At 47.3% G+C, this 12918-nt stretch overlaps 2 protein-coding genes across 6 annotated transcripts; one reads left to right on the top strand and one right to left on the bottom strand.

The window, feature by feature from the left end:
• The first annotated feature begins 11 nt into the window (after positions 1-11).
• Positions 12-6472, top strand: THPO (thrombopoietin). 5 transcript variants are annotated; one of them, XM_039850666.1, is made up of 6 exons: positions 12-383; positions 1723-1897; positions 2127-2254; positions 2547-2633; positions 4084-4251; positions 4498-6472. In XM_039850666.1, exons 2-6 carry the CDS (start codon positions 1885-1887, stop codon positions 5149-5151), a joined length of 1050 nt encoding a protein of 349 aa, XP_039706600.1. In that variant the 5' UTR covers positions 12-383; positions 1723-1884; the 3' UTR covers positions 5152-6472. The 5 variants fall into 5 exon arrangements, with proteins under 5 accessions (XP_039706600.1, XP_039706599.1, XP_039706603.1 ...); XM_039850665.1 differs by having other exon boundaries at positions 4486-6472; XM_039850669.1 differs by lacking the exon at positions 12-383 and having other exon boundaries at positions 1779-1897; positions 4486-4566; positions 4683-6472.
• Positions 6473-8349: 1877 nt separating this feature from the next.
• On the bottom strand, positions 8350-11690 carry POLR2H (RNA polymerase II, I and III subunit H). Its single transcript, XM_039850643.1, has 5 exons — positions 11438-11690; positions 10421-10504; positions 10243-10336; positions 9615-9698; positions 8350-8724 (listed from the first exon to the last, which is right to left on the bottom strand). The coding sequence occupies exons 1-5, from the start codon at positions 11508-11510 to the stop codon at positions 8607-8609; spliced, it is 453 nt and encodes a 150-aa protein (XP_039706577.1). The 5' UTR covers positions 11511-11690; the 3' UTR covers positions 8350-8606.
• Positions 11691-12918: the final 1228 nt, after the last annotated feature.

The following is a 12918-nucleotide window of genomic DNA, read 5'->3' as shown; positions in this document are numbered from 1 at the left end:
AGTTTTCTTCTAAAAAACCTGTTCCTCTCCCATCTCCTCTCCGGCCAGGTCCAGGTTTCCCATCTCCTAGGAAAAGACAGATCCCCCTATTCGAATCATCCCTGTGGTGTGTGTGGGTGGAGGAGCTAGGCTCCGCTAGTGGACCATGGTCCAGGCAGGGGCTCCAGGTCCAGCAAGGCTGGGAGGAGAAGGCGTCACTTCCGGGGGCCCTCGCCAGTGTCTGGTGGCTCCCTGCTCTCTGATTGGGCAGAAGTGGCCAGGGCAGGCGTGTGACCCCACTGCCGTGAAGGGGCTATGCCCCAACGCCACATGCCTTTCTACCCATCTGCTCCCCAGAGCGCTGCTTGCTCTTCATTCTGGGTCCTGGAGCCCTTCTACACCCGGTGAGTGGTAAGCAGGGTTTGGAGTTAACTGAGGGTAGGAAGGACAGAAAGAGGAATTGGGCTCTCAGCTGGGGGAGGGGCAGGCAAACTGGAACCTACAGGCACTGACCTTTGTCGAGAAGAGTATGGCCTTCCCAGAATGGGAGGAGCAGGACAGAGCAGAAGTAGGGGGTGGGGTGCTGGATTCTGAGGGACTGATCACAGACTTGGTGGAATACGGCATAGTCCTGGCTGGCCCTAAGGAAAAGGGACATGGGCTCAGGGAGAAAATAAGAAAGGAGATACATTAGGGCTTAGGGAACACAGCACCAAGATGGACATGGCCCCAATGCCCATTCTTACCCAGTCATGCCTAGTTCTGAATCCAGAGGCTGGGGAGGCTGGGTCAGGCAAGCCAGGGCACAAGGAGAGGGTAATGGGAGGAGGGCTCATGCATGTTGACAGACCTACAGGAAATCCCAATATTGAATCAGGTGCAGGACTCTTTGCACAACTTGTGAAAAAAGGAGGAAGCCATGTAGGGGGTCCTGTGAAGGAACCAGAAGGGGTCTGAAGAGGGGGCAGGGAAGGTGTGGGCTACCAGACAGATATGGTAGGTGTCTAAGGTGAGGTATGCCATGTAAGGTGGGCATTACCTCACTCAGCAGGTGCCCATTCCTGGACAACTTGCCTCAGGAAGGAAGTTCTCAGGACTGTTAGCATATCTCTTTGCCTTGGAAAACCCAGTATTTTAAAACTTGGAGTGCAAAGAAAAACTCTAAGAGGCTTTATGTGTGGGGGTAAATAGGGAAAGAATGAAAGGTTAACTTCTTCCACATCACTTTCTATTAATCTTTTAATCCCTGACCTCTAGTAATCCAGTTTTGTTTTGTTTTGTTTTTAATTTTTGCCTAATCCCACTCCTCAACCCCATTTCCCAAGCTACCTCTCAATACATTACACATGTTTGCTAGTTCCTCATCCTGGCCCTATGCATGTTTTTCCCTCTCTTCTCCAGGCTTGTGCCACAATACTTGCATTCTCTATCCCCAGCCCAGATTTTCCCCAACCAACCAATAAAGGTTGCTCAGAATTTGGGGCCAATTAAAATGTGTGTGTGTACATATCCTGTCCTGCTGCTCCTAGGCAGGGGACAGGGGCACCAAATCCATATGAAATTCACTGAGGAACCCTGACAGGAGACGTCATACGCTACAATCACAAGAAAACATGGGAGAAGTCAGAGCTTTAGCAGTTCTAGGCTGGTCAGCATCACAAGCCCTCCCAGCATCTATTCCCCCAGCCAGCCAGTCTCTTCCTTGAAACTAGATTAAGTGTTCATTATTCCTGTTACTTGCAGGATAGACTCCAGACCCTCTTCCTTGGCCTACCTGTGCTGTACCCCACCCCACTCTGCCCAGAAGTACAAGAGCCCAAGCCCAAGCCGCCTCCATGGCCCCAGGAAGGATTCGGGGGAGAGGCCCCATACAGGGAGCCATTCCAACCACACAGCCTGGCCAGAATGGAGCTGACTGGTAAGAAGACACTTGAGGGCCAAATCAGAATTTAGTAGAGGGAGAAAGAGAAAGGAGATGTACTACAGTAAGGGAGGGCTGCGGGAACCCAGTTTCCCAGGAATGAGGCATCTGAGTGGCAGATTCCGTGGATTTCAGATCTGGGTCCTAAATAGGAATTCCTGGACCACCACTCAACAATGATTTCTTCCTTATCCATCCCTTTTGACCTCACCTCTCCTCATCTAAGAACTGCTCCTCGTGGTCGTGCTTCTCCTAAGTACAAGACTAACTTGGTCCAGCCCGGCTCCTCCTGCCTGTGACCCAAGACTCCTAAATAAACTGCTTCGTGATTCCCATGTCCTTCAGGGCAGACTGGTGAGAATCCCAAAGCACTCTTCCCTCTATCCATTTAACTAGTACAATATCCTCACTCACATCACTTCCTCTCGCTCCCTGATCCAATCACTATTTTTCCAATATTATCTTTGATAAGACCACTCCTGATCCCCACTCCTTGAGACGGATTATGATTTGCAATCAAGCCCTCCTTTAAAAGTTCTAGTCTGGATATATTCCTCATAGAAACCTATTCTGGTCTTTGGGCCACCATACCCCCTTCTGTTTCAGCTCCCTTCTCTCCCAGTCCCCTACTAATCTTTTTCAACAGAGCCAGTGCCCAGACGTTAACCCTTTGTCCTCACCTGTCCTGCTGCCTGCTGTGGATTTTAGCTTGGGAGAATGGAAAACCCAGACGGTAAGAAAGCCAGACCTTCCCTTGGTTTCTCTAAGTCCCGTCTTCATCAGTTTCCTACTGCTTCCCATGGATTCTTCAAAATTCCTGAGTTCCCTGAAAATATCTTACCTTCAGCATGGCCACCCTAACCCAATCTACATTGTACTATGATGATATCGTCTGGACAAGGTGATGGTTTGCAGTCCCAGTACACTAAGTAGATTCTAGAATCTACTGAACACCATGAAAAGCTAGTGAGAAGTTTCTTATGGGCCATGCCTTTGACTTATTCCCATTCGACCTTCTTAAGCTAGAATAAAGAAGACTGATCTGTCATCCAGATGACACAAAGCTGGGAACCACAGCAAATACAAAAGAATTAAGATTCAATTCACTGAAAGGCTAGGTTCAAAACATGGTGAAATTTTAACAGAAATACATAAAAAATTCTAATGTGTAAAGTAATTGAGTAAAGTCCTATTCCAGCTTTCAGGCCACGATGCCCTTGCTTCCCTCATATAAACCCCTAACATTAGAATTTACTATGGAAATGATCTGGGAGGGTTGTGTTGACCCCAAACGTAGCATGTAACATTACCGAAGCAGCTATTTAAGATACTAGTGACTCTAGGCCACTTTAGATGTTTAGTACCCACATTGTGGAAATATTCCTATAAAACTATTCTGAATAGAGTACACTTAAAAATACTAGACTGAGTACTAGACATCCTCCTCCAGAAACATGCTAACTTATTCAGAGGGACCTATTAAGCACGTGTCCAGGAGGAAGCAGCCTGAACAGTGAGAGGTTAGAAACATGTTATGTGAGAAATGGCCTGATTAGCTTGGAGGAAGTGGCAGTCTTGTGGTATAGCATGAAGTGCTTTAGTCTGAGACTCAGGAAATCTACAGGGAGGGAGCACTCCTTGGTAAGTCAACTCTTCTACCTTCAGAATCCCTGGAATCCCTTTCTGCGCTCAGATCATCTAGGGAGACTGGGCTAGGGAAGAAGGGCAGTTCCTAGGAAGCCCTTGTAGTTCCAGCTCTGCCATTTATCAGTAAGCCCCTTCCCTTCATCTTTGTGCTCTTTATCATGGTTTCATCTCTACATCAAGTTAAAAGGAAATCATATGATCCTAAGATTTTGTAGCAGAAAAAGATTTGCAGAACCAAAAGGTAAAACTATAAAAGGGCAGATTTCAATATAATGTAAGAAAAAAAAAAAAACAGCTTTTCTGACTGAAATTAAATGTAAGACCAGGCTGGGTTACCAGACACTGGAGTTATTCAAGCAGAGGCTGATGACCAATTGTCGGGAGACTGTGAGGGAATTCCTGTGCTGGGTGGGACCTTGGTCCTGTCCAGTTCTCAGCTCTTATGATTCATTCTGCTGGCTACTCCTACAGGCTCCCCACCCGCTATTAGCATGCCCTTTGAAGCAGTCCGCTTCTCTCTTCCATCTCTTTCCCAGGAGCAGACCAAGGCACAAGATGTTCTGGAAGCGACAACCCTTCTGCTAGAGGGAGTGATGGCAGCACGGGGACAACTGGGACCCTCTTGCCTCTCATCCCTACTGGGACAGCTTTCTGGACAGGTCCGCCTCCTCCTTGGGGCCCTGCAGGGTCTACTTGGAACCCAGGTAAGTCCCCAGTCAAGGGAACTATAGAAATTTTCCTTCCTTCCTGTCTCCTTAGAAGACTTGAGGGAAGAAAGACAAATTCTAGGAATCTTGAGGTAGAAGAGATGACCTATCAAGGAATGCTCCCTCCCAACTATAAAGCCTGGGTACTGGTACCCTATTTTCCCACATAGAGGAGGGAGGAATGATAATATGGCCCAGGTCTCTGGCCTCAGGCCCATCCTCTGCCCTCAGCTTCCTCCACAGGGCAGGACCACAGCTCACAGAGACCCCAATGCCATCTTCCTGAGCTTCCAACAACTGCTCCGAGGAAAGGTTCGTTTCCTGCTGCATGTAGTAGGGCCCACCATCTGTGCCAAGCGCACCCTACTCACCACAGCTGTCCCAAGCAGTACCTTTCTATTCCTCACACTGAACAAGCTCCCAAACAGGACTTCTGGATTGTTGGAGACAAACTCCAGTGTGTCAGCCAGAGCTACTGGTTCTGGACTTCTGAAGAGGCTTCAGGGACTCAGAGCCAAAATTCCTGGTCTGCTGAACCAAACTTCCAGGTTCCTAGAGCAAATCCCTGGAGACCTGAACAGGACACACCGACCCTTGAATGGAACTCATGGACTCTTTCCTGGACCCTCACCCAGGGCCCTGGGAGCCTTGAATATTCCTCCAGGAACTTCAGACACAGGCTCCCTGCCACCCGACCTCCGGCCTGGATATTCTCCTCCCCTAACCCATCTACCCACTGGACAATATACACTCTTCTCTCCTCCACGCACCTTGCCCACCCCCACGGTCCAGCTTCAACTCCCACTTCCCGACCCTTCTGCTATTATGCCCAACATTACCAGTCCTCTTCTAATTGCAGCCCACCCTCACTTCCATAATCTGTCTCAGGAAGAGTAAGGTACTCAGGCACTGCCAACATCAGCACTGTCTCCCATATGTAATTCCCTTCCTTGGAGGAGAGGCCCTGGGAAACAACTGCAATTATACCAAGTTTCCTGCTTTCACCTGAAACCCAAAGCCCTGGCAAAAGTGGATACATAGGACAGAAAAAGGATCATTTTTCACTGTATAAAACATCAGAAGCTATTTTTTTAAGCTATCAATAATATTCACCAGAGCAACTCGTTATCTTTGGTCTATTTTCTGCACTTTATAACTCACGAATTCTCTGTATGCTCTTTTGCACATGATAAATCCTCAAAGGCTTGGATTGGCCTGGCCTCTGAACAGAAGGAGAAACAAATCTTGTATCAGAAAACAGAAAAACGAGCTTTGGTTTTCTACTCAGAACTAAGGTTAATCTCTTTTCCTATTTACCATCATTTTCAGTGGTATTCTGTCTGTCCTTTCCTCAGGGGGTTCTTACTCTTGAGAAATGAACAAGAATTTGTCTCCCAGAAAGGCTGTGCCTACATAATAGATAAAACTGAGGCTGTATAAATAAAGAATGAATAAATGAGAGCACCCAAAACTAACTGAAAAGGAAGAGAAAGATGTTCTTCTCAGGAGGCAATACATCTGTCCCTCCCTAAGAAAAGAAAAAAACAAAAGCTAACAGGAAGCCTAGGAGAACTTCACACCTCAGGTAAGGCTGTGCAGACAGTTCAGTCAAGACAAGACAGGGATGTAACAGCTGAGCAAACAGCCAGAGCCTCAGTAGCTCCGCAGGAAGCGTCACCAGGCATGGGTTCCTGCCTCCCTCCTGTGGAGGTCAGGGGGAAGTGCAGGAAGTGGCTTGAGTCAGTCTCCTGGGGCTCACACAGCATGACAGATAAGTACAAGTCAAGTACAAGTTGAAGGCTCATTTCCCAATTCCCAGAAGTGAGTAGTATCGAAAAAACGGCCTTGTGTTACCACCATTAAATTCTGGTATCTCCAGAAAAGAAGCCAGGCTTATAGGACTTTGCCAATAAATGCTGCAATGGTGCTTAGGGAAAGTTTTATATTGCCCCAAACAAAAACTCCACTGCAAAGGTCAACACTTACCTCCAGAAGCTCATGTAGGTTAAACTAATGGAAGCTATTTCCTCTTCCCTCCCCACCAACTCCCCAGAGGAGAGGAAAGGCTACCATGTAGGTACAGGAGCCAGGAACCCAGAGTTCCAAACACTGCCACAAATACTCCATGATTACTAAAGGCATTCTAAAACAGAATGAAAGTCAGAGTGTGCCAGAAACCTTATATACATTAACTTTCTTAAGGCTCACACACTTTAAGGTAGGCATTATCATTTCTATTTTACAGATGAGGCTCAGAGAAGTCAGGCAAGTTCCCAATGGCTTTACAGCCTGTGAGCAGGAAAAGAAGAAATATCCTAGGCTGACTTAGTCTGGAGCCCATACTCTCCCCAGTGTGGTGCACTGTCCAGTATGTATATCATTCAGTGATTCTATTAATTGGGAAAGATTTCCAAGTCCTTAAGAAGTTAATACATCAACAATTAGAGTTCTGAGTTAAAAATCAAAGCTCTTGGTAAGAGTGACCAATTTAGACATCTCCAGGTGTCCCTCTCTCCATCATGGACTGAAGAGTTGCCATGGAAAAGGAATCAACAAATGCACAAAGCTCAAAAATGTTGTCCAAATCTCAGATGGTGTCAGTTCCTGCATGGGAAAGAATCAGTTCATACACACTACAAATTCCAGCATGCAGTCAAGGGAATGGTAAGTGGAAATTTTAACTTACTGAAATTCTAAAGTACATTAAATCTAATACTCATATGAAACACTTTATGGTACAAAAAGAGGTAGCACCCAAGACAAGATATGCCAAAGGGACAAAAGACAAAGAATTAGGGGTTCTCAGCACAGTTGGATGAGAGACAAAGATGGCAAACTGCAAGAAGTATATAGCCAGAAAGTTCCAGGCATCCAGTATTGGCATTTGACTTATTCCAGGACAAATGTAAATAACCCATGGGCTTCTCCAATGTGAACTAATCTGCCCCTACTGAGGATCTAACCCATTTCCAAATTATTTGATTCCNTGCAAAGGTTCTGGATTCCAAAAAAAAATTCATCCAAACCCCCATCGTATCTCCAATTTCCCTCTCCACCCTCCCCACCCCATACTAAATCAAAAGAAACACGTTTTCCTACCCCCTGCAGGGGCCATTCATTTTCAACCCATTTCCCTAAATACTATTTCTAACACCTCACATAAAGACCTGAAAATGATGGGGAAAGGAGATACCCCAAGCATCTCAGTAGGGGACCAGCTCCCATAGCAAAATGGGAGATCAAAAGAGCCAGCTAGCTACTTAATACACACTCACAATCTTTCTGGATAGGTACCCCGAATTTCCCAGGGGAAATCAGAGCCCCATATACTTTCTCAGAGACCTCGAATGCTAGGCTGAAGAGCCATCTCCAATGCTGGAGTCCTTGTAAGCATCATCATTTCCTCAATTGTGTTCCTCCCCCACTTTTAAGTTAGTGACCGCAGTCAGACTGCTGCATTGTCCCAGGCACTGGCACTGGACTGCCAACCTCATTGGTATTGCTGCCCTGTCCACTTCACTAGTCTGTGAAGTTCAGTGTCACTGGTAAGAAACACCACTTACCCTCTTCCCTCTAGGTCACCACTAGAATGTAGAGCAGACAACTAGTTCCTCCACCTACTCCCATAACCATCAAATCCGCTCTTCTGTTCTCTTCATAGTTGTGTCACATGCATTTGTCTAAAAGCCTCTACCCAAAGCGTCCATAAAAATGATAAATATTTCCAGGCTGTGCAAGTGACTCATTCAAGTCAATGTGATCTGACTTCCTAAGAGACTGAAAGTGTTAGAAGGAAACAAGCAGGACTCCTTGCCAATTCAAAATTCTATGCCAAATGGGTGGTATCTTCCGGGCTTGGGGTGCCCTCAGGAGCCAAAAGCAGGACACTCCCTCTCCAGATAGAAAATCACAGTGGAGGATGTTGGGATAGTCGGCCAGGAGAATGAGAAACTCTGAACCCAGATACAAGAGGCTGGGATAGATCCTACATTGACATGTGATCATATGGCTGTGGGCCAGAAACATAATATACCACAGACAAATTGGAAAAAATGATTTTAAAGTAAACAGAAAAAAATATATATTTTAAGGGAAGAAAGTCTGAGAAAGTAAAGTTTAATTTAAAAAATCATATACACACAACAACTTCTTATTCCTTTTAAGCCCTCCCACTGGGTCTTTCACAGGCAAGTCAACTTCCCATTGAGTTCAGACACCATCTAAAGATGCACGGCACAATCAACACAAATCCAGCCCCTCTTAGACAGGTGAACAACAGCAATTGCTGCTCAGACTTGAATGAATGTCCATGACCTAAGTGACTAAGCAGCAAGATTGGCTTCCCAGGTGGTTCAGAAGGCCAGTTTCTTCATCAGCAGATAAACTCTGGAATCCACTTCAAATCCATGCAGGTTATTGGCATCACCCTGCAACCTCATGAGCAGGCCCCCATACGAGACGTAGGCAGAGCTGAAACAGAAGGTCCAGTCTCATGAGTCTGAGCTCTGGAGCAGATGCTACTCAGTGACTCTCCAGCACAGCCTAAGGAAAAGCGGCACCTTTCTAATGTTTTGTCATTGGGAACCAAATTCAGACAAACATGAATGCATAGATATATGCAAGGCAGCATGCTTTATATTAGCAAAGGTAGAAAATACTACATGCCCAAAATAAGGGAAATGGTTAAATCAATTAAGATATACCCATTTAAATAAAAAGCTTTAAAGTGACATGGGGAAATGTGTTTTATATAACATTAAACACAAAAGGAGCAGAAGAAAACGGTGTAATAAACCATGTGATCTCAAAGAAAAAAAGCACACAGAGGAAAAAACCTAAAATGTTCAAAAACTTTACGTAAAAGATTCCCTCTGGGTATGGAATTATAGGTGACTTTTTTTCCTTCTTCACATTACTTCTCTGCTTTTCAAATTTCTTACAAAGGGAACATATTGTTTTAATAAGATTTTAAAGAAAAGAAAAAATAGCTGGGCAGGGAAACCAAAGAACTAGGGATTGGATTACAGAGTAGCAACACACACATACACATAAACAAAAACAAAAAAGCCTAGCAGTTTTATTACTTAATGCTGCATTTATATCCTGAGGAATCAACCTTCTTTTACACTGCACACGGCAAGACTACCAGTTTCTCATGTGGACCACCAGGCCCTGAGGCCCTGACAAAGGGCAAAGTAAGCAGCCTACATTTCAGACTGAAAACTGTTCCCAGAAGTTTCTGGGTCTCACCTAGGTCTGAGGCGCTTGGGGAGAGGGCTCCAACACAGGAGGCATGAGCATGGCCCAAATTCTCAGAAAAAGGTAGGAGGAAAGGGTTCTCACAAGATAAAGGAACTTACAGACGTGTTGCTGCTTCAGTAGAAGTTTCGTCTCCCTCAATCCTGTACACTTTCCCATACATTACATACTCAAATTGGTCAGCCCTGTGGAACAACAGTGGTAGTTATTCTTAAAAGCAGTTAATAATAAGAGGTCCTTTAAAAGTTTTAAAAGTGGTAACTGGTAACTAAGTGCCAGTATTATAATAGACATTTTCCAAACTCAATGTCATTTAATTCTCACAGCAACCCTGTGACCTTGATATGACCATCTATCTTTTACTGATGAGGAAACTGAGGCTGAAAAAGGTTAAGATATTCAACAAATAAGTGGTAAGGCTGAGATCTGAACTGAGTGGGGCTCCAAACTCCCATCAACCAAACTCCCTCCCAAGATGCAAGGCCCACATAGCCAAGGTCACTCAGTGGCCACTTCCTCAGCCATCAAGAAGATACAACTCACAACCATGCAACCACTGCTCCAGATAAACACCTGGTTGTCTGAATTTTTAAATGCAGCAATTTCACTAAGGTTCCTCAAATTCTGCTGATAATCATTTATTCCTTGAATTAAATAAGGGTCTTTCATTGCCACTTGTCTACTTAGTCCTCAGGAATATTTCAAGTACTCTGTTCTCCACTCCCTCACCTGGAAGGTCTGTCATCTGTGGGGTTGTATTCGCCATCATCCAGGGTACCATCTTCATACAAGGTACTGGCTATGACCAACCGGAACTTGTCACCTGAAAATAATGGATATCTCTAAGGATGAAGAACAGATGAAACAGCAAAAAATCCTCCTGCTATTGTCTGTGTTCAATACTTACCCAAGTCTACAGGGTAAATCTGAATGTTTACATCTAAGATAAGGTCCATCTTGAAAGATTCGCTCTCACAATGCAGTCGAGACACTGGAGGAAAGGAGAGAAAGAGTGGCAGAGATAAATGCCTGGCTGGTGCCAACCCTGCAGACCCACTTTGGGGGATTGTATGCAATAGAACACTAAATCCAACCCGGCCTTCATCCACTGGCCTCTCATCCGCCCTCACAGAAGTGCAGGCTCAATCAGAACCAGATGTGCTAGAGAAAAAGGAGTGAAAAATATAGCAAGTAGACAGAATCCTCAGAAAAGAATCAAAAGTCCTCTGGCAACAATATCCTGCCTAGGTGATTAAGAAACAACCTGACTTTGGGCAAGTTATTCATTCATTCAAAGGTTTTGTCTTTCTGTGCCAGGCACTGTGCTGAGGGGATTCAGGAAGTGTAAGAACTAATGTTGACTTGAAGCACATCGCAGTCTCCAGGCAAAGACAGAGAAACAATTATTGGTCAATGACAGAATAAAGAGCAACTCTTTTTATTATTCCAAGCTGTCAACTCTAACCCAGGGACGACTTCACAAAGAGCTAAAGATCCTAAGAGCAATACAAGCATAGAGGTTCTGGAGTGGGATTACTTGCTGTGCAGCCCTGGGTGGGTTACTTAACCTCTCGGAGCAAAATGGGTAGGCCACCACCTACCTCATGGAGACTCTTGAGAGGAATAAGAAGCGTGCAAGGTGCATATTGCAGCTCCTAGCGCAGAGTGGGTAGCGACTAGAAAGAAGCCCAGTTTACTAGCACCACGAGAAAAGGCCACCCAGTCACCGAGCACGGTATTTGCGAACCCAGGGAGAGCCCAGAGTCTCCGTTTTATCATCCATAAAACGTTTCCTGAGGCAGGTCTCTACATCAAGACCTGCCGGTAAGGGCAGGCCACGAGAGCTGGGTGGACCTGGGGCCCAGGGGTGTGACTCCAAGCACGAGGTTAGCCCCTTACCCCAAACCGCCCCTGCGCATCTTACCTCGGTCAAACTTCTTGCCCTCCGGGTCAATGTCTTTTACATCAAAAATATCCTCAAACAGGATGCCCGCCATGATGAAAGTGCCACGAGAGTAGCACAGGGGCTGAATGCGCGACCACGACTAAGGGTACGCGCACCCCCTCGCGTGGAGAAGAGAGAAGAGAGGGAAAAGAAGCGCCTGAAGAGCAGCAGCAAGAGAATAAAATAACGCCTGCGCACGGACAAACAGTAAAGGGGCCACTTCCGTCGCCTCGCTCTCGGGGCTTTCTAACTTCCGCCCCGAACTATTGCATCCCAGAGACTTCAGTGTTGAGGGCGGGTCTCAGATCCAGATAACTCCGCCCTGGGCGGGGTCACGATAGGTCCCATCTCCAGCCGAGGTGGTGCAGTTCCTCGCTGTGTGCTACTGCGCCCTGTTCCGAGTCCCAGTCGGGAAGACTGGAAGGCATGGGAGCCTTGATCCTTGGCCCAGAAGAGCCCGGCCCTAGCCCTACCCTGCCTGTCCGCGTGCCCGCGCCGAGGGAGGGTGGAGCAGAACCCCGCCCCCAGAGCGCTGGCCCAGCAGGGCGCAGTACCCAGCCCCTCCAGCTGGCACCGAGGCCCCCTGGGCAGGCCGGGGCCGGCTTGGCCCTGCTGGATGTCACCCGAGCTGGGTCCTTGCAGTTTGGTAATTTGCCATGATGTCACTAAGGGAAAGAGGCAAGCCTGCAGTGTTCCCTCCCGGTACTGCAGCCTCCCCTCCACTGTCCTCTTCCCCTGAGCCCGGCTCTCTTCCCCCACACCGCCCCTTCAGCCTGGCATTGACCCCATCCCACTGCCCTCCTGAGCACTGCACCTTCAGTTTGATACTGCCTGTTCCTTCACCATTGCCCTCTCCCTCTAGACTCTGATCTCCTACGTGCCTCCTCATCCTGTCACTGTCCTCTCCCACGGATACTCTTCCCTTACACTGCCCATTCCTCTTGGGTGCTGGCTCCTTTCATACTGCCCTCTTCCTGGGTACTGCCCCCTCCTCCTGGGCACTTCCTCCCCTCCCACAGCCTTTCATCCTGGTATTGCCTCCCCACCACTGCCTGTTTTCTGAGCACTCCCCGACACTATCTCTGACACCCACACAGCCCATCCACCCTGTGCTCGCCCCACCCTCTGCTCTATCCTTCTCCGGACCGTAGAGACCGGTAGAGAACGCAGAGCCCCAAGAGGCCAGTCCCCCCAACGTGGCGAGACGTCAGGAGCTACTCGGGTTTCTCCTTGGGCCCTGCCAGGGAGAAACGACCTCTGTCCACCCACACCCGCCTCCCAGGAGTGGCCTGTCCAGTACCTAAACATTCCCTTCCCTTGGGCCTCACTCTTTCCCTCCTTACTTCCAACTCCAGCCCCCCGACACCCCGCACACCCCTCAGGCCAGGCTCCTCCAGGTACACCTCCCTGGGGGAGCCGCCGGAAATAAAGGAGGGAGGAGATGAAAGAGACCAAGGGTC

Source organism: Pteropus medius, unplaced genomic scaffold (assembly GCF_902729225.1).
Source record: "Pteropus medius unplaced genomic scaffold, Ma_sr-lr_union100, whole genome shotgun sequence".
NCBI lineage: Eukaryota > Metazoa > Chordata > Mammalia > Chiroptera > Pteropodidae > Pteropus > Pteropus medius.
Note: the sequence above shows the minus strand (reverse complement) of the source record. Positions and strands in the feature narration are given on the sequence as shown.